Source organism: Mycena indigotica (genome assembly GCF_014461135.1).
Source record: "Mycena indigotica strain 171206Taipei chromosome Unknown Mind.scaff0009, whole genome shotgun sequence".
Lineage (NCBI taxonomy): Eukaryota > Fungi > Basidiomycota > Agaricomycetes > Agaricales > Mycenaceae > Mycena > Mycena indigotica.
In genome coordinates this window covers 1587158-1610574 of record NW_023503008.1, presented here as the reverse complement: position 1 = coordinate 1610574, position 23417 = coordinate 1587158, and the positions used below count along the sequence as shown (strand labels likewise).

General features: G+C 50.8%; 9 protein-coding genes across 9 annotated transcripts; 6 read left to right on the top strand and 3 right to left on the bottom strand.

Annotated features, from left to right (window-relative positions):
• Positions 1–211: 211 nt before the first annotated feature.
• On the top strand, positions 212–1640 carry MIND_01037700 (uncharacterized protein; the record flags this gene model as incomplete). Its single annotated transcript, XM_037366965.1, has 5 exons — positions 212–218; positions 267–344; positions 399–442; positions 488–987; positions 1040–1640. 5 exons carry the CDS (start codon positions 212–214, stop codon positions 1638–1640), a joined length of 1230 nt encoding a protein of 409 aa, XP_037216359.1.
• Positions 1641–1691: 51 nt separating this feature from the next.
• MIND_01037600 (Citrate synthase) lies at positions 1692–3904 on the bottom strand (the record flags this gene model as incomplete). Its single annotated transcript, XM_037366964.1, has 16 exons — positions 1692–1842; positions 1898–1927; positions 1977–2012; positions 2058–2088; positions 2132–2210; positions 2266–2307; positions 2356–2467; positions 2515–2640; positions 2688–2766; positions 2818–2934; positions 2986–3227; positions 3277–3479; positions 3524–3598; positions 3650–3682; positions 3727–3786; positions 3836–3904. The coding sequence occupies 16 exons, from the start codon at positions 3902–3904 to the stop codon at positions 1692–1694; spliced, it is 1485 nt and encodes a 494-aa protein (XP_037216358.1).
• Positions 3905–3981: 77 nt separating this feature from the next.
• MIND_01037500 (uncharacterized protein) lies at positions 3982–4763 on the top strand (the record flags this gene model as incomplete). Its single annotated transcript, XM_037366963.1, has 4 exons — positions 3982–4084; positions 4140–4532; positions 4583–4689; positions 4740–4763. 4 exons carry the CDS (start codon positions 3982–3984, stop codon positions 4761–4763), a joined length of 627 nt encoding a protein of 208 aa, XP_037216357.1.
• A 144-nt stretch (positions 4764–4907) lies between these two features.
• Positions 4908–9175, bottom strand: MIND_01037400 (uncharacterized protein; the record flags this gene model as incomplete). The annotated part of the gene is made up of 20 exons (XM_037366962.1): positions 4908–5026; positions 5077–5206; positions 5260–5376; positions 5426–5884; positions 5933–6101; positions 6149–6258; positions 6309–6485; positions 6532–6614; positions 6665–6914; positions 6968–7050; positions 7101–7709; positions 7757–7865; positions 7913–8025; positions 8074–8176; positions 8234–8342; positions 8390–8576; positions 8623–8792; positions 8841–8982; positions 9037–9118; positions 9173–9175. 20 exons carry the CDS (start codon positions 9173–9175, stop codon positions 4908–4910), a joined length of 3324 nt encoding a protein of 1107 aa, XP_037216356.1.
• A 142-nt stretch (positions 9176–9317) lies between these two features.
• Positions 9318–11178, top strand: MIND_01037300 (uncharacterized protein; the record flags this gene model as incomplete). The annotated part of the gene is made up of 3 exons (XM_037366961.1): positions 9318–10211; positions 10263–10440; positions 10496–11178. 3 exons carry the CDS (start codon positions 9318–9320, stop codon positions 11176–11178), a joined length of 1755 nt encoding a protein of 584 aa, XP_037216355.1.
• A 149-nt stretch (positions 11179–11327) lies between these two features.
• MIND_01037200 (Phosphatidylserine synthase) lies at positions 11328–14433 on the top strand (the record flags this gene model as incomplete). The annotated part of the gene is made up of 6 exons (XM_037366960.1): positions 11328–11846; positions 11895–12065; positions 12113–12196; positions 12248–12361; positions 12407–14101; positions 14152–14433. 6 exons carry the CDS (start codon positions 11328–11330, stop codon positions 14431–14433), a joined length of 2865 nt encoding a protein of 954 aa, XP_037216354.1.
• A 95-nt stretch (positions 14434–14528) lies between these two features.
• Positions 14529–16629, top strand: MIND_01037100 (Phosphatidylserine synthase; the record flags this gene model as incomplete). The annotated part of the gene is made up of 9 exons (XM_037366959.1): positions 14529–14620; positions 14671–14896; positions 14948–15301; positions 15449–15560; positions 15606–15742; positions 15794–15871; positions 15920–16080; positions 16129–16231; positions 16276–16629. 9 exons carry the CDS (start codon positions 14529–14531, stop codon positions 16627–16629), a joined length of 1617 nt encoding a protein of 538 aa, XP_037216353.1.
• Positions 16630–16669: 40 nt separating this feature from the next.
• Positions 16670–21049, bottom strand: MIND_01037000 (AAA domain-containing protein; the record flags this gene model as incomplete). The annotated part of the gene is made up of 15 exons (XM_037366958.1): positions 16670–17037; positions 17088–17189; positions 17239–17405; positions 17458–17558; positions 17613–17860; positions 17906–18952; positions 19006–19299; positions 19347–19466; positions 19523–19579; positions 19634–19938; positions 20292–20386; positions 20437–20518; positions 20565–20678; positions 20725–20899; positions 20947–21049. 15 exons carry the CDS (start codon positions 21047–21049, stop codon positions 16670–16672), a joined length of 3378 nt encoding a protein of 1125 aa, XP_037216352.1.
• A 49-nt stretch (positions 21050–21098) lies between these two features.
• MIND_01036900 (Glutamine amidotransferase type-2 domain-containing protein) lies at positions 21099–23324 on the top strand (the record flags this gene model as incomplete). The annotated part of the gene is made up of 9 exons (XM_037366957.1): positions 21099–21464; positions 21514–22075; positions 22126–22416; positions 22464–22717; positions 22764–22805; positions 22852–22928; positions 22975–23093; positions 23143–23182; positions 23234–23324. The coding sequence occupies exons 1-9, from the start codon at positions 21150–21152 to the stop codon at positions 23322–23324; spliced, it is 1791 nt and encodes a 596-aa protein (XP_037216351.1). The 5' UTR covers positions 21099–21149.
• Between the last annotated feature and the right edge of the window lie 93 nt (positions 23325–23417).

Genomic DNA, 23417 nt, shown 5'->3' with positions numbered 1-23417 from the left:
GCGAGAGGAAGTTCCGTCACGGCCTAGTCACACTGTTCATCGATACACTTCAGCTCCAGACTCTACTTCTCCACGTCGATAATCCCAAATAAGCTCTACGCTAACAACACCTCCAAAACCCCTCTACTGCGACGTGTGTTAGCTCGCAGACGAGAGTGTCGACATCTTCGCTCCTAGTAACGGTCACAGTTACCACTCTAATTGGGCTTCGATGGCCGGTACAGTCTTAGTCTTGCTGCCTCAATCCTAGAGCTCATTTTTGCCAGCCATATATTCTGTATATACCTCTCCGACCCATCCCCCAATACCCAACCATCTCCCGACTCTCATCGTTACACCCCATGGTAAGCTACTTCTTCACGACAGCCAATTACTACCCCCCTCATATCACCTAACAGGCCAGCCGTCAAACATCCTGTACTCATACCTTCATACCAACTTTGTGTGCTTTCTACTAACCATTTGTCTCGAAACTGACTCTTGCCAGAATGCGGAGAACTATCTCTTGACGCCCTCGCCCCAAGGCGATCTTTGTGTTGCAAAGCTGTTCCCCCCACGACCAAAGGACGCCAAAGGCTCAGCGTCAGACCCTGGCCACTCGACGTCCAGCTCACGTGTTGTTCGTTGTGAGGCTTCGCGCAATCTGAAATGGTCTATCGCCAACACCGGTGTCATTTCGCCAATCTACAAGCTCTCACTTCCATCCCCCGACTCGCCGGATCTTCCGTTGTTCCAAATCTCCAAGCCGAATCCCAATGCCGCTTTCTGGAGCATGTTCTATTTCGCATATGCCGGGCATAACATACCGCCAAAACGCATCGAATTTGGCAAGATCCAGAAGAACCCTCCTGGCCCAAATGGCGGGGGCACGCGTATCAGCATCACCGGTAAAACCCCCGAGGAAAAAGCTGTTTGGCAGACTCTGGGTGAAGGCAACGAAGATTGTGTAGAATGGGTTGTTTTGTGCGCTGCGCTTAACTTGCTCGAGTATGGTCATTCCATCCGTCTATTTTTAATCGCTCACTATTTTTACTTTTAGCGATGAGATTCTGAAAGTCGCAGACAAGAACCCGCCTGCCCCAGTTACCTTACGTGATCCGGGCCCTCCACAACAGATTCCTTTGCGCGATCCTGGTCAACGCCCACCACAGCAAATGCTTCCTCCACAACAAATGCCTCCCCCAGGTAACCAGCCAATGCAAAGACCCCCACCTCAGCAACAGCAACCCATGCTACAAGGTGGACCCAGACCGCCTCCAAACGGATTCCCGCCTCAGCAAAGACCTCCGCCAAACATGGGACCGCCAAACATGGGACCACCAAACATGGGACCACCAAACATGGGACCACCAAACATGGGACCTCCCCCGGGTAATATGCAAAGAATGCCGATGCCAGGACCTGGACAGCCACGCCCGCCACCGCCAAACCAAGGCCCTCCTTATCAGCAAGGCTACGGTCCCGGTCCGGGGCCAATGAGAGTTGGCACTCCCCAACAAGGTCCGCCTCAACAAGGTCCGCCAATGATGGGCCCACCAATGCGAAGTGGAACAATGCCTCCTCAGGGTCAGTATCGTGGTCCTCCTCCCCAGCAACCCCCTCCCCAACAGATGCAAACACCTCCGCCAAGGCGTTTCTAGCACTCGGTACAGATACCTGTTTGATCTCTCTCTCTTTTTTTTTCTTGACATTCATTCCCTTAAATATCTCTGTTTCTTTTGGGTCACGTCGGACAACGCTGATTGGAAAGGATACCCATTCAACTCTCTCCTTATGACACGATGAATAAGTTGTACAACTCTCGTTATTTGATGAGCTTTTCCAATGCATCCATTGACAGAGCTGTGTGTGTGTGTGTTTGGTCAGTGAATGGGCAGAACTACAGGGTAAATCTCACATTTTGGCCGCTCCAACGGCAACCCAAGGGCTACGATATCCATCAGTTATCGTGAACAAAGGCAAGACGAGAATTGTACCTCGAGCCCAGACAGACTGCGTGAGGCATCCCAGGGCTTGATAGCGTCAAAATCATATCCGCTATGACGGGAACAACGCACCTCTCGAGACACCGAAAATGACCGTGTAGTACTGAGCAATATTCAGGATTTAAGACGAAACAAAAGTCTCTCACTTGCCTTGAATTCCTTCAGCCCGTAGTGATGTAGAACGCAGCCCGAAGTGGCATCAACGTTGGGGTAGGGGTTCTTGGTCTGTGAGATCGGCCGTGAACGATGTCGGGTGTGTGGCTGGGAAGACTTGGCTGACCTTGCCGTGCTCTTTCAAGACACCTGGGGCGACTTCGTAGGTCTATCGGATGGGTAAATCAAAGTCCTAAGACCTTCATGCCGACTGGACCTTTTTAACGAGCCCGATGACGGGACTCTGCTGCAACTCAGGCCGCGAGTCGCAAAACTCCTGCAAGGCAATGAAACGCGGGTCAGCTTGGCGCAAAACACCGTGTCCGTAGCTGTTAGATGATCAGAAAGCTGCCATATCGAGGGGGATTTTATTTACCCAGGAACGACTTGTCCACTCTTCAACGTCTTCCACAGGTATTCCTTGATTTGTTCATGGGAGACATCACTTCCAATCTCAGCCTGCATCGCTAACTGCCATCGCAGCACTTCTTGGTTTGCAAGGCTGTTTCGAATGATCAATCAATAGGACTTGACGAGCTATTCGCATACCCATGGAGAGGGCCAGCTAAAGCGAACAGAGCTGCAGCATAGGACAAGTAAGGATCCGCGAGCGTTGAGCCAACTAGATCTATGTCTTGGTTTAGAATCAAGTGGCAATCAAGACCAAACAGATACGCACGAGAGGTGTGTGCAGATGCATTTCCTCCTTCGTGATCGCCATGGAGAGCAATGTAGAGGCGAAGGTACTCGGTCAGACTATGGTTGTCGCCGAATCCGAGAAGTGCAGAGTAGTTTCCTGCAACACGGTCATGTGAATGAAATCATTAGAAGTTACACTGTGACTTACCAATGAGGTCGAGGTCCTTGTTGATGGCAGGCATCGGAGTTCCAGGCTTATAGACATTGCGGTAGATGCGTGCGGCGAGGGCCGGAAGACGGGCAATCAGATTAAGCGCGTCCTCCAAAGTGTGAGTCCAGTACTCGGATTTCTTGATGCCCTTTTCATAGGCTGCTTGAAATGCACTGTCGTGGTTCAACGCTGCAACACCCATACCAAGCTGCGCCATAGGATGAAGAGTTTGGGGGAACCTAGTGATATGGTCAGGGTCTACACCCTTGCGTAATCATGAACACAGACGAATCAACGAGTTGTTCAACAAACTTAGGCAAGTCGCCTTTTTCAGCAAGCTCGCGGGATAGTTGACGGGATTCGGCTTCTGTTGGCACCCGGCCGGTCATTAGGAGCCAGAGCATACTTTCCGCTGTCATTTCCTTGCCGCCCGGAGCAGCAGGCAAGACCTTTTGGCATTCCGGAATGCTGAGGCCATGGAAGCGAATGCCCTAGAGACGTATTGAGCATGGACAATACTCGTTGTTTTCCTTACTTCATTGGGGTCGAGCACAGACGCCTCCCAGAGCATGGCTTTGAGGCCTCGCATCCCTCCGATGATGTTTTCGACCTACTTCGAGTAAGTGAACGTGAAAACACTGGTTTCTGAGCTTTCCTTAACATCTCCGACAACGGCTTGCGAGTGTTCGGTTTTCTAGAGAGCATGGGTGATTGGGCCACCATTGAAAGAACACAAACCAGCTTCCGGAGCTGCTCTTGCTTTGCCGGAATGACTTCTTGCAGCGCTTCCTTGAGAGACTGGCCAAAACAAATGAGTTGGGCTATAAGTATGCAAGTTCCGGCCTACCTTCGTCGAGGCATAGCGCCTGGACACAGCAGACCGCGATGCAGAAAGAATACGCGTACGGGCAAACATTTGTCTCGCGCCAAGGTAAGAGATCACGCTCGGTCACACCACGTCACTCCCTTCTCTTCCGCCGCCAGCACGATACAATGGCTGGGTCATCGACTTCCGTCCTGGTTCCCGTTCTCTACATGGTTATTATTCTCGGCGGACTGGGAACTTTCTCTATGATATACCGGAGGAAATCGGCTGGTGAGTGGTCTAAATCCAGAAGCACAGTGAAAAACCTGCTTAACGCGTCAATTAGCAAAGTCACTCCCGCCATACTTCCCGACTCACGCAGAGCGTAATGTCTATGTCACCCTCCTCCAAAAGACCGATCCACCCGCCTCCGATGCTCTTCTCAAGTCCGCCCTTGTTCGACGAGCGATGACAGACGTGCAACGTGTCCTCCGACTTCGTGAAGACAAACCGGCATTACAGAATCTCCTCCAAAAAGGGTCTATTGGCGAAGACTTGTGGAACAGTTTACTGGCTGCGGAGAAGGAAATCGAGGCGGAAGTCATGGAGGTCGTCGCGGAGGCCAACTCTTTCGTTGAGGGCTGGGGTCAAATCATCTTCCCAACCGCAAATGAAATGATCGCCAATGAGAAGATGAGAACGCTCTACGAGTCTTCGGAAAATCTCAAAAGCTCTCTTTGTGTGTTGGGCCCTTACACATCCCGTTCTGGCGCTGAACAACCTTGATAGCTCTGAAGTACAACGTACCAAAACCTGGTTTAGCGACATTGGCTGCTCCCTCGACGAATGGCAATGCCGACAGCGACACTGAATCCGGACCACGATCACCTTCCAAAGTACGTGAAAAGGCTGTCAACTGAAGCACTCCCCACTGACCTTGACAAAGCAAAAGGCTAAAAAGCGAAAGTAGTGACTTTTTTGTTCCTTTTTGTAGCGGGAATTCGTCCTAATAAGTAATTCATTTATACATCTAGGCACAGAGCGGGGAATTCTGTTTGTAATGAGAAAGTACAGTGGTCGACAACAAATGAAAGGAGAGATGGAGAAAGTAAGATCAGCCTCGGATCGTGAGGCTTGCCCCACCCGCACCAATCCGTGTCTTGCCTGATTTGTCAGGATGATCCAACCCCAGCACATCCTCAGGAGCGAACTGGTGGTCATATATCGTGTCATCTACGAATAAGGAAATTAGTAGACACTACAAGAAAACAGAATCCACATGCCATCCTCAATGTAAGACGGTTGTTTGAACGTCGAAACTTGGATGATCGCGAATCGGAACTTGGTGAACTCTTTGTCAGAAGCACCGATTCGCTCTTGTAACCGTTTCTTTGTCTCCGAGAACTTCTCTCCCTGATGTGGTAGTCGGTTAGTCACCGCTTCACGAAGAAAGGCTATTGCCATACCCGTTTGACGACGAATTTGAACGGCACGCCGTGTGTCCGCGAAAGCTCCTTCGTGAAGTGGAAAACACCGATGACTTTGTCCATATCGTCGGCCTCCAGTTCCTCGATAGGAACCTCCTAAAGAGCGAATGAGTTATTGCCTTTCTTGGTAGGTTGCAACACTAACCTCCGCATAGAGCTCTACAGGCTCTGGAATGTTGCCTATCATTTCATTCCCAGTGAACTCCTTCTGAGTCTTCCCATCCTTGGAAATCTCAAAGATGCGGATCTTCTGGGAGCCGCTTGAGGACAGAGTCACAAGCTTGGCCAAATGTTCAGCGAGATCGCTGATGATGCTGGTCTTGGGCAACAAGAAGGGATGTGTGGCTTCCTCCTTGTTGTGGATGCCAGTCCAGACGACCTTGAGACTGCGTTTCGTCTCCAATTCGACGATACTGACATCCAACTTCTCGTAAAGGATGACAGTTGTCGTCGGGCTAATGTAGTTAGGCGCCATGATTTCAGCAATGCTCTGATTCAAAGAGCGCTTGAGTACTGCTTTCGCTGTCCCATTAGTCGCGTGCGTGGTAGTGAAACGGAGTTTGATGGGGTCGTGGCGCAGGTATTCTCCAGCTTTCGTCGACATCTAGGTCATGTTGGCCGAAAGAAGATTCCAGACAACTCGAGCACTCACAATATCGTAGTTTTGTTTCTTGCTGAGTACCAAGTGGAATTCTGACCGCTCCCGATCGTGTTCGCCATCGTCGAACTTGGGTCTGAACACGATCATGACACGATTCTGCAGGAAATCGTAGTAATGAATGGGGTTCGGGTGGAAGCTCGGATTGTCTTGGTCGTGAGTGCTAGATAGGAATAAGTTGCAGATTTTTTTCGGACGCGCGTTACGTACTCTTTGTCTGACAAATCAACTTGGAAACAGATAACATCGCCGTCTTGGATTTCACTCTGAGCAAAGGAAAGCTTTGGCTTCATGAGTTCGATCATTCCAGGTTTGATTTCCTGGGTTGTTATGTGAGGCGGGGTTCTTCGTATTCGAGCCAGATACTTACCTCGTAGAGCTTCAATGGAGTGCCTGGCGTCCATCGCATTCTCTCGTTGATGATATTCATTAGCTCTCCGACTTTGCTCGTCCTTGAGACGTAGACTTTGCCAGCACCTAGCAGAGTCTGCTTGGACGTGTCGAAATGCTTCAGGAATATCATGATTGATTGTGGAGGGGGGTCAGGCTGAGAGGGAATTTAGCGCTTCAAGAGTTTGCAGATGAGCAAATACCTTTGCAGGGTCAGGAATGATGTCGAGGTATAGTCTCAAGTCATTTTGTCGAGCCGCCATATTGTTGCGAATGACTTCGACAGCTACACCACAATCAGCACGATAGAATTGCTTTGGTATGGCTCCAACGCACTCAGCGTTGGTTCATTCTCGGGAATGGGCGTATCTGGTCGAACAGTCTTGTTTTGTCGATTGACAAGAACCCATAATCGGATCTGATTCTCAGGGTAGCCAAAGTGTTGAGCAACCCTGCTCTTGAAAGTACTGTAGGTTTCCTGTTTCAAAACACGGAAACTGGGCAATTCAGAAGGCGGCCAATTCTTCTCGTCGAAGGTTGCGAGGTCGAAACCTTCATGCCTTGCAAAGGTCTCATCGGTGATAACCTATTAGTTCCACACTAAGATATCATTTCGGACGGCAAAAAAAAATGACAGACCTTGGCGGTGAGGAATAGATGTTGCTCCTCTCGTTCCCGCTTTTTAGCTTCTATTTGCATCCGCTCTTCGTCGAGTCTGCGTTCTACAGGAGAAGTCAACAACCCGACATAAAGACGAACATGAAGCCAATACTCAGATGAGGAGGCGTATCTTCCTCCGTGAATGGAGCAAGAAGCTCGTCCCTTGCGCATTCTCTGATGTATACCAACATGTAAGCGTTGGTAAAGCGCTTCAATGCCCGAACTTGATTACGTTGAACTGCGGGAGGTAGACCCATAGGCTCGCCCCCATAATTCTCCTCCAACACCTCCTTGTCCGTAACCGGTGTTACCCTGTCATCGTCATATTTGAGCCAACGAGTTTTTTTGTCAGGCTTGATGAGGGCAAAGTAATGACCACCGTGAAGGTCACCCGAGTGAACGAGGACTCCGTGGAGTTTGTATACCCACGGTTGCGAGCGGTCGGCAGTCTCATCCAAAAATTCGTCCAGATCGATTTCGAAAGGGAATTCGTGACGGTCGTTGACTTTGACCATGGCATCGCGCTGCATATCGTACTCGAAGCGTTTCAGCTGTAGATGGAGGACGGGAGGGAATGACTGGAAGATGATTCCTTTCTTGGCATCTTGCAGACCAAAGCCCTCTGCTTGATACTTGTTCTCTCCATCAAGCATTTCAACGGCCACATAGTCCTTGAAGGATTCGTACAAGTTCTTCATGCCCTTGACGTTGAGTTGGATGTCTACATGACTTAGAAATGATGCAGTTGGTATATTCAAGGTGACGCACCATTGAACTCCTCGATCCTCGATGACTCGTAGTCTACGTTGACGCATTTGATATAACTCTTCATCTTGCCCACAAAGAGTTTCGCAATCGCGCCTTCTGCTTTCGTCCCCTGGTACGCGTCAAAAAGACTTGACGACGTAATTCAATGTCACGCACCTTCATTTTGGATTCCAATTTATCTTGCAGAACGCGATTAAACTCCTGCACATCGTGCTGAAGGAAAGAGTCGAGAGATTTCCAACCGAAGGACTTGGTGAGCTCCGTGGTACCTATTTGATTGGTTAGCATCCACACGTGGTCTCCATGGCGCAGCGTACCAACAGGCTGGTCGGAGGTTTGGAGGTGATAAAAGACGCGTTGCAGCGCCAGAGCAACGCTTTCCGTTGGTATATCTGCTTCAGTCGGGATTTGGTAAACCGCCTAGGTAAAGTTCGGTTCAGCAAGGGGAGTTGGTTGCTTTCTTTGCAACACACGCACTCGTCTGAAATAATGGGTGCAAAAGAAGGATTGTAGGAGTGAGTTCATGTAGCAAGTGGCGCCTTGGTTTTTTAGCCCGACAAAGCCCGTCTCCTTCTTTGAGTCATAACTGAAGATATGTGAGACTAGTCAAATCGGTGAATAACGGGAACGCACTTGACAAAATTGTGCCACAAAACACCAGTCGGATCTTCGAGGACTCTGACATAGACAGTGATATCGGCCGAGTCATCTTCGATAGTTGCCCGGCCATGGTTGTCCTGAGCATGAAATAGCTTGCGCAATTCGCTAAAACGAGTGAACCCCCAGTCGGATTCCTCAGCGATAAAACGATGCTGAGCATCTGAGAAAATTGTTAGCGCTGGTCGAATGTGTAGGGCAAGACATACGGCTGACGGTGTAAATCGTTGGATCGTGGGGATTTGAGATCACGAGAGCGAATTGAGCGCAAGCATGCCAGCCTTCTGGAGCCTTCTTGGGCTCTGCATAGTCGAGGTAAACGGAAACTGTGTCGTTTGGAGGTGCATTGGAGTTTCCGAAAGGAAATAGTAGTATACGCCTATGAAGGCAATGATATTGTGGAGTAGAGATAGTGAGATGGACTCACCATTTGTGTCCGCCACACTCAAACTCCGCACTGGTTAGCTTCTTGTCTAATTTCTTCCAATTTGTCAGGTGCCAGGTGAAGACCTGGAAGTCTTTGACGTCGTGTCCCAGGTCGGGCATGTGTTTTGCTGCGAAAGCATCGTCTTTAAGCCAAATAATGAGGTGTGGGTAAATATTGTTGGCTCATAGAAGCTCACGATCTCTGACAGAAACAACTTCGTCAATCTCCATCGGGGGTGGGCCGTTGGACTTCTCGTCGAGGGTGTCCATGGTACCGGTCTGCAAAAAACTCAATAATTAAGAAATTTCGGGTCAAATGATTCAAGCGCAGACCATTCCGATGGAGGGTGAGTGGTCCGGGGGGAGTACCAGAAGACAAACAAGCGGGTTAGGAAGAAGGTAGACTGGCTTAGCTCAGCGAGTGGGCCTACGTCACACCGAGTGACTAACACCGTCCCGTGCTTGATTGCAACCAAGCATGTCTTCTGCGAGTCTTAGTGTGGCCATCGCGAACGCGACAGAACTCGTTACAGTGGAAGCTACTGCTCTTCGTCGCACTTCTTCCTCTATTCCAACCTCTATCACCCTTTTGTCTCGTCCAACTGCCAGTACCTGGGCCAACACAACCCTCTTCCTCGCCTCAGACAATGCAATCCACCAGTACAATCCAGCCAACAACACACTCACTGCCTTAATCGAACATAATGGCACAAATATTTCCCATCTCCTATGGAAATCGCCTTCCACCTTCGTCTTCGCCGCTGGGGAGAGCATTCATGTCTTGGAGTCCAAGCAATTGACGCTCAAGTTGGACAATAAAGCGGAAGTGAGATCATTGGCACTTTCCGGTGGCAATGAACTGGCCGCATGTAGCGCATCTGCTGTACATTTACACGACCTAGCGTCGGGTAAAATGACTACTCTTCGCGGTCTTGTCCTCGACAACCAGATGATCACGTTCTGCACCTTTCACCCGCACACTCCAGCGAAACTGCTCCTTGGTATCGGGAGGAAACTCGTCGTATATGACACAATTCGAGCTTCTGGGCCTTCCAAAACCATACCGATTAATGATTCCCCCACAACCGAAATAATCGCCATCTCTTGCAGTCCCTTCTCAAAGACATTGGTCGCGGTTGCTACCAATGGCGGTAGCGTAGGCTTGGTGGATCTGGACAAAGAAAAGGGTCTTTTCCGCACTCTCAATCTTAAGGTCTCTATCACCTGCATGGCTTTCTCGCCAGACGGAGCGTCTCTGTATATCGGGACAGAATCTGGAAAATTATTGCTGGTAGATTTACGGGCTTTGGACAAGCCACCAAAATCTGTCAGCATTGGAAGTGGGGCTCGAATCGAGACTTTGGCCGTTCAGGTATCACTATTCCCTTGTTTGACCAATCCTCTTTTGTTGACATTTGCTTAGAAGAAGGCAGAAACCAAATCGCAAGCAGCAGCCCCTACTCGCGGCACACCGGCCAATACCGTATCTTCGCTCCGCGGCTCAGCTAGTCGTGGTTCTGTGGTTTCTCCGCCTCGTAAACCGGCTGCTTCTTCTCCCCGAGTGCCGGTAAAGAAAAGCGTCACTGTTGAATCTCCCAAAGGTACGCTCATTGTTGAGTTTATTCACTGCACAGTTTGTTGAGGCGGCTTTTCCAGTCTCATCACGGGCTCCAATTCTGAAGAGTAGCGTAACCACAGCCTCCGCACGCTTATCTGGTCGGAAAGCATCAACCGCCAGCTCTGTCTCTGTAGGCAATCGTCGACCAAGTTCCTCTGCATCTACATCGTCGTCTGTTCCAACTGTTCAAACAGCTGGTGCTAGAGCAAAGACAATGTTGGCCGCCAGCAGGACCCCTACACCTGAACTACCCAGTCTCCATGCCCCCGTTACCCCAATGGGGAACGCGAAGAAAGGTTGGGCACCTGAATCGCCAGAACGCGGTGAAGAGAGCAGCAAGGCGAAGGGTAAAAGTGTCAACTTCCAGATTCGGTCGGAGACAGGGAAAGAGAATGAGCGCGAGCTCTCGATGCAAATATCTCCACGACGGCCATCGTCAGTCAGCAATTGGGCTCCATCACCCCTGCGAAATATTGTTCCTTCCTCACCAAATGGGGGTGGCTCGACAGCTCAAGAACTATTGAAGGGCATAGTTCGTGATGCTATGCATGACTTCCAGCAAGAGCAGCGGGCGGAGATGGTTGGCATGCATTTAGATGTGCTCAAACTGGGACGGGAATTAAGGACTAGATTTGATGACTATCTGGGGGAGCTTCATATGCTTCGAGAGGAGAACCAGAGACTGCGGGAAGAAAACGAGCTTCTAAGACGAGGGTATTGATGATGTGTTTTCTGTAGTAACCACTTTGTTCGGAAATCTCGCTGCATGTCACAACAAAACCTTGCCGTGATCAACTCAAGACTGAGGCGCGCTCAACCCAGCCTCATGGGCGCCGGGTTGCTTGCTATTCCTTTCCGTCGCCGACGCTCATGAAATCTTTCTTCCTCCAACGAAAAGCAGACCCACATTCAAAACCAACAACACGCACCAGCAATGAGGCTTACAAGATTTGGCTGCCCAGGCCAGAGCTACCTCGACAAAGGACGACAAGTGGCTCTGGCCGCCCGCCAGAAACGACGACACGAACTTCCACGGCTTATAGATACCCAACTGCTCTACCCGGATACCAGCCACAATTCTATTCCGCCCCGAATATCGACCGCCCACCATCCAGAGCAGCATACCAGCCCGCGCCTGACCAACCACAACCACAATCACATCCATCATCATCATCACGCAAGGCAGAGGAGGAGGGAAAGCATACGCGTAGGAAAGCGTCCACAACGTCGTTGCGGCGTGATGCTGAGGCTAAGAAATCGAAGCACAAGACCAAAGAAGCTTCCGAAGCGCGAACAAGGAAAGACAGCCGGGTGGCCACAACTAGCAGGGGGCGGCACGATGAGCCAGACAGTGCGTTAAAACGTCCCTCATCCAACCCCAAAGTCGCAGTACTTATTCTGCTTTTTTCTCGTCTTCGTTCCACTAAAATCATTCAGCCAGAGCATGGAAGAACCCCCATCGCCACCCAGCCTACAAATACGTCGAGCTCGAGCGGTAAACAGACGCCTCAGATCACACGAATGCCAGTCTATCTGCCATCGAGTCATCCAAAAGCGCAACGTGGAGAGAACGGGCTCTCAGAGAGTGACACCGACCACGGGCCCACAGTAAGTTTTTTTTTGGATGTAAGTTTGATTGACACCGACTTCTGTAGCTACGGACAACCCGAAAGGCTGTTCCTAAGCAATCGTCATCTTCAAAGACTGCCGCACCGCCGCCAACAGAGAAGTTGAAAGAGGTGCGCGAATGAATCATGACCTCCCGACCAATCTCTTACCCTCAGCAATAGACCAAGGGTTTCTGGCCATTTCTTCGTTCTAAATCTGCCCAGAAACTTCCGCAGAGCACTGCCCCTCCGACGAAAACTACGAAATCAAGAGCCGACAGCACCCCATCCCAGCCGGTGCGCTTTACTTCAGGGCGTTAAGCCAATCTCAGACTATTTCAGACCCCTCCGAGTGTAGAACGGCCAGAGCATCGACGTTATGCGAGTGACAATGCTATCGGTGCTAAAGCAGACCAAGTGTCGCGGCCACATCAGGAAACCAGGACCACTGAGCAATCAAGAACCATGGCGTTTGCCAACGACCCCCCATATCGACAGCCTTTACCCATTCCAAGTCAATCAACCGCTCCGCGGTCAGCGCCTGCTGCCTACTCATACAACATCGCTTCAACCATCCAACGCGCAGAAACACCTTCTCAATCACGACCACTTCCTCCTCCTTTATATGCACCGAACCCTAACACCCGACCGCGTCCGCCAGAACCGCCCAAGGTCTCCAATTTGGTTGCTGGATTCGAGGCACGTGCCACAGATCCCATTAAACCTCCTCCGGCACGACTAGAGAGAAAGCCTTCTTTGTCTCGGATATACGCGCCAGTGAACCCTGTTAAGAGCCAGACGGCTCCAGAAGTGTGGATTCCACCGGCAAGCATTTATGCGACTCCGTCCCAGCCACAACCAGCTGCGATGGCTTCTGTGATGGCTGGAAGGGTTGGCCCTGGTACGGACAACCCTAGTGCTCAACAGTCAACTTCAAGACAAGGCGAAGGGCTTCACACTCAACTCCGAGACCTTCTTTCAGACAAGCCACCCGTTGTGCGGGCAGAGGAAAGGGCTCCGATTTATCGGTCTACGGCGCCTCCCGTGGCTGCATCTGGATCGAAATCATCTGAATCACAGTCGAAGAGACCGAGTAAACCGACGGAAGTGTCGAGTAGCTCACGGAAGTCCAAAACTGCTTATACTGAAGCGGTCGAATCGTCGCGTTCCAATCGGCCGCGTGATGAGGGGCGGGAAGGGCGAAGTTCACGTTCACGCAAAGAGCCTCCAGCTGTGATGAAAACTCCTTCACGAGAAGCCAACCGACCCTCGTCATCCAAAGAACATATTGCTGTCATGAAGACTCCCTCTAGAGACCAGCCCATTGCGGTTATGAAAACTCCTTCAAAAGAGTCTTCGCGACATACGCCATCTCCAGTCCAGCATTCTACACCACCTCGCCCAAGCGAGCGTCCACCATCACGCTCACAGACCACTCCTTCAACTACTAATCATGCATCAAGCTCCAGAAAGGAGCCCCCAGTTACCAAACCTGCTGAACCACCTGTGGTTGTGACTCCTATCCCTACAGAAAGAACGCGATCAGTACCACCTCCCTCTCATGATATTCCGCCCGCGAGACCACCCAGCCGAGCAGCAGCAGTACCGCCACCTCCAACAGCGCAGCCTTTTCCGTCATCATCCTCCCGACCAATGCAACGTATGCCGTCTGAAGAGTCAATTCTTCGTACCCCTTCTTCTATTGCCCAATCTATCTTACACCCAACAATTTCTCGGACATCGGTCTCTTCTGAAGCAAAAAAGAAGGGATTACTCGATATGTTTCGCCAAAGACCTCCAGATCCACCTATTGACAGGCCCTCTTCTCGGGCACGCAGTCGAACCACTCCTGAGATCAGCGAAGACCGACGTCGCAGGCATCCACCACCTCCAATTGCTATTCCTCCACCAGGGACTCCAATGATAGCTGATCGCAAAAGCCCTAATTCACGAGTTTTTACGCCATTCCGCATTCTGAGTAACAAAAGACGGCGAAGGGTGTCTACTGCATCTATGGACGCTGTCAATGGGACCGCGGTAAGTTGAATTTATCTCTCCCCCAACTCAGTCTTATGGTTTGTGTCTAGCCAAATACGGTGATGGGTTCACCAACAGCGTCGATGCAAAGTAGTCAAATTCCCTCCCAGTTGCCGCCCGTGCGAGACCCGATGACTGCGACGCAGGATTGGCGAAACCACGAGGAGACTCAAATTAAAGCACGAGGCAAGAGGCGGAGAAGAAGGCCTGGTGTTGTTTTCGATGTAGCAGAGGACCCATCGGAGGAATATAAGCCAAAGCCGAAGATGCGGGCCAGACGGTCGTCGTCGTCTGAGGTAGCGACCACCGATGAGTCGAGTGAAGGGGAATAATTTAGAATTTTTTTCCAGTATTGCTGTGTTTATTGCTTTCGATTTATGCTCTCGGTAATGGATTGTGTCATGTGTCACGCGTTTCGCTCCTTGCCATGAGCGTCCGCCACCGCACCTCCTCAACTGATGCGAAGGCCGATGCGCTCCAACAATACCAGGACTCTGACGGCCATTTTTCGCTCGTCAGGTCTGTTGTTTAAAACCCACAAGGCAGCACTCCCTCTTAACCTGAACTAGAAACTTTCGTCTGGCAGATTTAGTGACTATCATGAATGGTGTCTGCGGCTCCTTCTCTATCTTCTCCTCTGCCCACTATCTCATCAACAATGATGTTGACTACCTCTGGTCCGCCCTATGGTTTCCCGTGGCCGGTCTCATGTTCGACTTTTTCGATGGCAAGGTCGCACGATGGCGCAAATCAAGTAGTCTGCTTGGGCAGGAGCTCGACAGTTTGGCTGACCTGGTGCGTTTTATTGACCCTTGACCAACTTTGCATTGAAAAAAAGTATGGCAGATTTCGTTTGGAGTTGCCCCCGCTCTCCTAGCGTTTGTTGTCGGACTACGAACATATCTTGACACAGTTCTTCTGACCTCATTCATCTGCTGCGGATTGGCCAGATTAGCCCGCTTCAACGCAACTGTTGCCTTAGTCCCCAAAGACGAGGCAGGGAAAGCGAAATATTTCGAGGGGCTCCCGATACCCTCATCGCTTGCTCTCGTTGGAGTGTTAGCATTTTGGACCTGGAATGGGTGGATTGAGGGACAGCAAGGCTTACCGTTGGGCACGTGCACGCTGTGGGGTGCTGCCGGCGGGCGGGGAGAAGTACATCTAGTCAGCTTTGTGTTTGGAGCTTGGGCGGCCGCGATGGTCAGTAAGACCTTGCGCGTGCCCAAGCCGTGATTATGAATTACCATATACGTGACGTGACACTTCGCGTCTTTTCTCTTTCTTCCAATGGCTGAGGCATATTTCTCTCCAATCTCACTGAAACACGCGACTGATTTGGAGTAAAAGGCAAAGGATGTTCGACGCGTCTTCCTCCAATCAGTTTTGTCCCGTGGTAACAGCGTGCTCTCAGACGCGCTATGCCAGACGCTGTGGGGAAAGTCAAAGGAGATTGTCCAGAGTCCGTGCCGTAAACGTGGTTTTTTTGTTTTGACGTCTCTTATAGCCGTCAATCCCAATGTCGAGCTCCCCGACGAAGAGTGGCTCGATTTCGTGGCCAATCTAAACAAGTCGCTTGACCCCCTCCAACTCGAACTCAAGTCAACACAAGACGAAATCACCGGCCGCCTTGTCTACTCCATGGTCGGCGTCCTTCCTTTTAGTGTGTGTCTGATAACACTTAGACACGATCAGGTCAACTGCAAAGAGGACGGCGTTTCCCAACTCGCAACAGCTTATACACCCATCGAGATCGCGTACTTCAAAGCGGTGGTAAGCCTATTACAAAAACCCAGTATAATTCTCTATAGCCTCATCTAGGTCGAGCAAATCATGCTGGCCCCACGCGAATCCTACTCGATCTCCTCGTTGGCTGCCCTGCGAGAAGTCAGTGCGCTCAAGCCCAAATCCAATATGAGCAAGACCCAAGCGGAGGTCGTCTTGTCGAGTTTCGTGGCAAACGGGTGGCTGCTCCGAAGCAAGTGCGTGCAATTGGACATATTTACAAGTCGCTTGCTAACACACTGCAGGCGTGGTCGCTACTCCCTCTCCTCGCGTTCGTTGCTCGAGCTGGCGCTGTATCTCAAATCGACATACCCTGACGAGCTACACGAATGCACGTTTTGTTCTGGGGTGAGTAGAGGATCGCTGTCTTTCTCCTGTTGATGTGGGCGTAGGTTGTCACAAAAGGCTACGCTTGCAAAGCACCCAACTGTGATTGCCACATTCACACTCAGTGCTTTACCAAGCTCATCCAGCGGTCGCGACACTGTCCGGCTTGCAGCAAGGGGTGGCCAAACAAGGGCGACGAAATGACGCCGATCGGTGAAGCCGCTGTCCGTGATGGGGAGGATGGAAAGAGACGAGTGAGAAGGGCAGCAGAAAACAGCGACGAAGATGATGATGATGATGATGAAGACGAAGAGGACCAAATTGACACTTCAAGCCGTAAACCAGACCAGTCAATGGATGTTGATGAAGAGGACTCTGATACTCCAGTCAAGAAAACGAGAGGCTCCCGTCGGAAATGAGAGTACTGTTTATATTATCCAGTACTTTAGTCTAATTAGTCTATGCACTACCACCAGATGGTAATACCCTTCCGTGTTCTTCGGGGACCCTCATTTTCTCTGTGAATCCGAAACGGTCGCGGCCCCAGACCTGCTGTCGTTTTTTGGACGAGTTTCGCCCCTCGCCAAATTCTTGATTCCAATTACGCAGCTCTGAAAGCGTCCCAGAGAATTCGGAGGCGGAAGGGGTGATCTCCTTCAGCGCTTTGGTGAAGTGTCGTAAATGCAAAACACGGGGGACTGAAGACGGTGGAGGAACTGTTTCAGACGAGGCATCATGTTGGCTGTCTTCAACAGTTGGAGGTGTGGATGACCAAGGAACGACAACGTTCTCTTTCACAGCGTCAAGAGCGGCGGACACGCAAAGATCTAGCGAAAAGTTCAGCATATACGGCAAGTAGGAAAAAAAAGAAACAAACGCTTCAGATCAGACCCAGAGAAGCCCTCCGTTTTCTTTGCGATACTCTTCGTGTCAGTATCGGGGCCAAGAGTCTCGTCGCGCAGAAGAATATTGAGGATTTCTAGTGACAGGATATGAGCTTTTAGAACAACAAATCAAATATTCTTTACCTGCTCGTTCGGGTTCGCCAGGAAGGTCAACTAGTAGTCTGCGAGGAAGACGACGGAGGACGGCATCGTCCAAATCGAATGGCCGGTTGGTAGCGCCAATAACAATCACGTTGTCTTCTTTGGAGGACCGCAACCCATCCATTTCTTGCATAAATTCCGTCAACACGCTACGGTGGGCAAGAGCGCCGCCCCCACGATCGCGACCAGAAGAGCGGGCACCAAAAAAGAGCGTCAATCTCATCGAGGAAAATGACACACGGCGCAAGCCGTCGAGCCAGCGAGAAAACGGCCTTGACTAGTTTCTCGCCCTCGCCGACATACTGAACAAAAAAGCAGTCAGATAGACAGGAAATTCACTCGAGCCGTTGACTAACCATATCCAACACATCCGCAGGAGTGATTGAAAGCATACGACAGCCGGCCTCCTTGGCCAATGCTCGGACGACAAGCGTCTTTCCTGTACCGGGGGGTCCAAATAGAAGACAGCCAGTCATGCCATGCTCCTTCAAGATGCCTTGCTGGAAGGCCTGCGGGTGTAGCAGGGGGAGTGATACGATAGTCCGGACCGAGTCGATCGTATGGCTTGGTAGATGAACTTGACGGAAGGATGTTGGCATTGTGGCTTAGAACAATTTAAAAACTTGTATTGGATTTGAAGGAGACTTACCAGAGTCGACGATGCAAGAAAGCAGTTGTTTTTCGTGGGCATCTAAATCTTCGTCGTTCCTCACTCTCTCCACAATTTCATCTACAGGCTCTGGCTCCGTTGCTTCATCGTCGCTGTGATCATCCTCCTCCTGCTCCTGTGAGGTAGATTTTGTTGCCTCCTTCATCCACATTTTTCTCAGGCCGCGACTGGCCCTATGGGTAGCCCAGGCATTGTCAATGTCTTGCCATGTGACACGTGTCGAGTCCATTGGACGCCTTTCCGTCTCTACCTCCGTTGCCAAAGACGTAACAACCGCACGGCCAACTGCACGGTCACTAACTGCTCGCACAGTTGGCCACGCTTCGACCCTGTTTCCCCAGTCTTCCCACATTTGTCGTTGGGGAGATTGCGATTCTTCTGAGCTTGCACTTGGTCCAGCAGACTCAAAGACGGATCCCGCGCTGTCCTTGTCAATGGCCCCACCCACTGACCCAACACCCATCCTCATCGTGAGTTCGTTGATTTCACGCCGCCGTTTTACCCGACACGATCGCTCCTCAATCAAAGAGCGGAATCCTGGAACAACAACAGAAGTCCTGAAGAACAACGACTCTGGGTCTGAGCTGCTCTCGCGGTTACCAGATTCGCCTGGGGGATGGGCAATCATGGCGCTGGAGTTGCCGATAATGATGACGCCTGGATTGCCTTCGCCATTACCAGCATTATCTATGTCTGGCGCTGCTTTCAGCAGCTCGGCCTGTAAACCTTCACCGCGCTCCCATCGTCGTAACCGTTCCCGGAGTCGTTTTTCTCTGGCGCGGTCACTGTTTGGGTCCTCGCTCCATTCGCCGCCCTTGTTGTTGGCACCTGTTCGCCTTGTTGTTGTTGGCGGCGGTGCTGTAGAAACTCCTCTTGGGACAAGCGGGGGTGTTATACCGAAGACAATTGTCACGGGATGGGTTATTGGTGCGGTAGTTCGTGAAAGCGTGCGTCTTCTGCGTGCACGGACGGACGACAAGAGGGATGGGTACCATGCTGTCGATGACGGCGAAAGGGTCGGGAAATCTGCCACAAGTTAGATGCAAACCAATGTTTCTGCGTGGTCAATGTAATGTTACCTCGAATATAAACCAGGCGAGGCCGGACTTGTTCATCCGATGATGAGGTGTTGACCACGGTCTCAAAAAAAGTGGAGATCTTGGTAGCAGGGGCAGTTCGTCGAGCAGCACTAGCCACGATTGACCGGCCAGACTGGGGATTTAAGAGCGTCAATGTCATTTGCGTTGGCGTGAGAGGAGGAGAGCCGCTATCCATATCGTCTTCTTGATCCTCCGCGGAAGAAGAGGCACGCGTCCCAGCTGGGTTGGATGGAAAGTGTAGTGGATTTCGAGGTAATTGGAGCGCATTTGCAGCTTTAGATGGGTTAGCAGCTGGATTGAAAAAGTTTATAACTGTGCACCTTTTCCAAAGACACCCCACTCTCCAGCTGCCAGTTGGACGGCATCCAACACGAGGACCTCCGCATTGATTCGTCGTGCCAGCTCTCGTACCGTCGCGTCTATAACATAGTCACCACCCTCTAAAATCAACGAAAAATGAGCTATTGCAAGTGTCCGAAAGGCTGGTTATGCTGACCGATGGGACAGTACAGTGCCAACGTTGGCTCCACCAAAGGACCAAGCGGCGATGGGTCTAGAAAATAGTAGTAAATAACGCGGCTTTGTTTGTCTATTAAACCCAACTGACAAGTTGCACGATGCTGAATTTGGGGGTGCAGTGTGATGTTCAAGTTGTGCAACGCCTCTTCAAATATTTCCGGAGGCGGTAAAGCGGACTGGTCGGATGGGCCCGCGTCAGACTCTGGCCTCCAAAGAATTTCGAGGTCCAAGCCTTCAGGTAGTTCGACGGGAGTTTCCGGATCCCGAGTAGGAAGGGCAAGGCGTGTCTTGCGTTTTACGCGTTCTGGCTCTTCTGTTGGCGCCTCGGGTGGTGAGGCAGAGGCTTCGATTATTGGGGGCTCGACAGGTGGCTCATTCTCGACAAGGGTTGAACTACGCCGAGCGTGTTGTCGAATGAACGGTCGGGGCACTCGCGCTATAGGCCGCGAAACACTTTTTTTCAGTGTAGCCCGAAGGAGCGTTTGGGAAGATCGCATAGGTCAGCCGCTTCGTCACCAAGAGTCACACGCAGCAAACTTGAAAATTGGTCTATTAAAGTAGCAAACAAAAATTATTCTCGTCTTCGTGCCTTTTCCTCCCTGGCTCGCTGTCTCTCCGCAATGTCTACACCAACCAATATTTTCGACGCCTTCCAGAGCTGTACTACATTGATGACGTTTTTGGTGAAACAAACAGGGCCACTGATGTAGGCGAATAATTGCGGGTATGTCAAGGTCGCCGCATACGGCATCGCCAGGCCAATAGGCTGCGAGATCCACTTCATGAGATAAAGGGAGACGAAGAACAACTCGTTTCCGGCACAAACAAGGAACAAAGTCGTCTAGGAAATGTTAGATTGGGTCTAGGATTGAAAGGGACGGTCGAACTCACAGAATTGTTATAATACCACCACAGAATGTTGCTGACGTCGCTATTGACTTGCTTGTGACTGACAGACCCGGTGACGAGAGAGCTGCACGGTGTTTGAGGGGATGCGACACGCTTAAAGAGTCACCAACCTATACATATGCATGTAGTGGCTACTGAAGTCGAGAGCAATAAGGAATTGGAACAGGAGAGCGAAGTCGGGGTAGGCAGACGCCAGATAGCACAGAAGACACGAAGTTGTGCATCTAGTTGTCTTGAGTTAAAAGCTCGGCGATGGTCGGAGTCGCGCACCTGTCGGTCACCATATCAAGAACAGCGCCAAATTTGGAGGTTTGACCAAGAGCACGAGCAGCCTGGCCGTCGACGGCATCAAGAAGACACGAGATGCAATAAGCAATAGTACAATAGATGGGATGGTAGCTCATGAAGTGAAGAGACACTCCAGCGAGAATAACACGAGTGTAGCCTAGTAATTGTCAGTGAAAATAGCAGAATACTGAGGTGATCGCGTGCCTATGAGGTTGGGGACGAATAAGAAGACATTTTCAGACTGGGCTGTGGCGAGATTGAGGGCCTCCTCTGCGCTCGGCCGTTCAACGCTTGTCCTTCGGGCCATCGCGAGAGTGAAATGACAAGCGTGTCACACGGCGTGACATAAGTCACGCACTGAAGATAACCTCGGAGTTTATCTGTCTGCAACTTTTGACTCGACCACGATGTGCGGAATTTTTGCAGTTCACGGAGTGGACAAGCCAGCCTCAGAAAGACCCAGATATATTGCTTGCTCAAAACGACTTCGTCATCGCGGCCCTGATTGGTCTGGTTGCTTTGTCGGCGACGCTGCAGTCCTCGTCCATGAACGTCTTGCCATCGTTGGTGTCGATACTGGAGCCCAGCCTCTCATAAGCGCTGATGGAAAGCTAATTCTCACTGTCAATGGAGAAATCTACAACCACATTGCTCTCAGGGAAACCCTCGCAGCGGACACCAAGTTCAAAACTCATTCCGACTGTGAAGTTATTCTGCCTTTGGTGAGCGAAACAAGTAACTCGATCGCAACATATCCCAACTCTCTGCCAGTATAAAAAGTACGACAAGGACTTGTGCAACATGTTGGACGGCATGTTTTCATTTGTCCTCCTTGACGAATCGGTCACCCCCTCTCGTATAATCGCCGCCCGCGATCCCATTGGAATTACGACCCTCTATCAGGGATGGGACTCCAAACGACCTGGGGTTGTTTTCTTTGCCTCAGAGCTCAAGGCTCTTGTCGATGAATGTGACAAGATTGTTGCTTTCCCTCCTGGCCATGTTTACGACAGCAAAGACGCGTCAACGACGCGCTACTACAACCCTTCTTGGTGGAAGGGCGATGCTGATGGACCAGATGCCACAATACCCACTTCACCAGCTGATTTGACGCGCCTACGAGAGACCCTTGAGGCAGCGGTGCGCAAGCGACTTATGTCTGAAGTTCCATATGGTGTCCTACTCAGCGGTGGGCTGGACAGTAGCCTGATCGCCGCAATTGCTTCTCGAGAAACGGAGAAGGCGGCACAAGCGCAATTCGAGATTAGGAAACGCAAACTTGCGAATGCGATGAGCGGAAACACAACCCCAACAGGGTTGATCGATGAGCGGGGTATTACATTTCTGATTCGTCGTTCTTTGGTTTATTGACTTCTTTCCGAGCAACCTTGGCTGCGTGGCCGCAACTCCACTCCTTCTCTATCGGCTTGGAAAACTCACCTGATCTCCTAGCAGCTCGAAAGGCGGCACACTATCTGGGCACTGTGCATCACGAATATACTTTCACCGTCCAAGAAGGATTAGACGCCATTCCAGAAGTCATATACCACCTCGAAACATACGATGTCACCACCGTCCGTGCGAGCACTCCGATGTACCTTTTGAGTCGCAAAATCAAAGCGATGGGTGTCAAGATGGTACTAAGTGGCGAAGGGAGCGACGAGATTCTGGGGGGTCAGCGCTATAGTAATCGCCACCGACTTCACCTAATACCTTTTCAGGCTACCTTTACTTCCATGCAGCACCAGACAGCACCTCTTTCCACCAAGAAACAGTAAAGCGGGTCAAGAACCTTCACACTTCCGATTGTCTACGTGCAAACAAATCGACAATGGCATGGGGTCTAGAAGCACGCGTCCCCTTCCTCGACAAGGCCTTCCTCGAAGCTGCCATGAACGTCGATCCCCGTGAGAAAATGTTTACCAAAGGCGCGGAACAACAGGTCGATGCCGATGGGCGGCCACATATGGAGAAAGTACGGAGATCTCTGTCCAATGTTGACGAACTAACAACTCGGGCAGTATATACTTCGCAAAGCCTTCGATATCTCAGTCGATGGCAAAGTATGGTTATTTGACAGTTCATCAGACTCCAACTGAAGTTTTCTAGCCCTACCTCCCAGCCTCCATACTCTGGCGCCAGAAAGAGCAATTTTCCGATGGCGTTGGATACTCATGGATCGACGGGTATGGCATATCTTGCTCAGACCCACTCTCTGTTCACTCTTATCAGCATCAAAGACCACGCGGAATCGGCTGTTTCCGATGATGCATTCGCCAAGGGTGCTGAGCGATGGGCTAATGATGCTCCTAGCACTAAAGAGGCCTACTTCATTCGCCAAATCTTTGACGGTATAGCTCTCTTGGTTCCGTTGGAGACTGTTGGCTGATTGTGGACTAGATTTCTTCCCGTCAGAGGCAGCAGCCAGCACTGCTGTCCGGTAAGTTTGGTTTCCCAACTCCTTCTAGCCTAGTCTTAATATTTCTGCTAGTTGGATACCCAGAGGTGATTGGGGTTGTGCACCTGATCCGTCGGGGAGGAGTGTGAGTATCCACAATGCAGCATACGAAATCGGCGATTAGAAAATCCAGAAAGAGGTGCGATACAATGGGGGTTATCTAAGTAAAAGGGTAGATTTAATGCGACAATGAGCGTTTGATCGTAAGCAGTCGTGA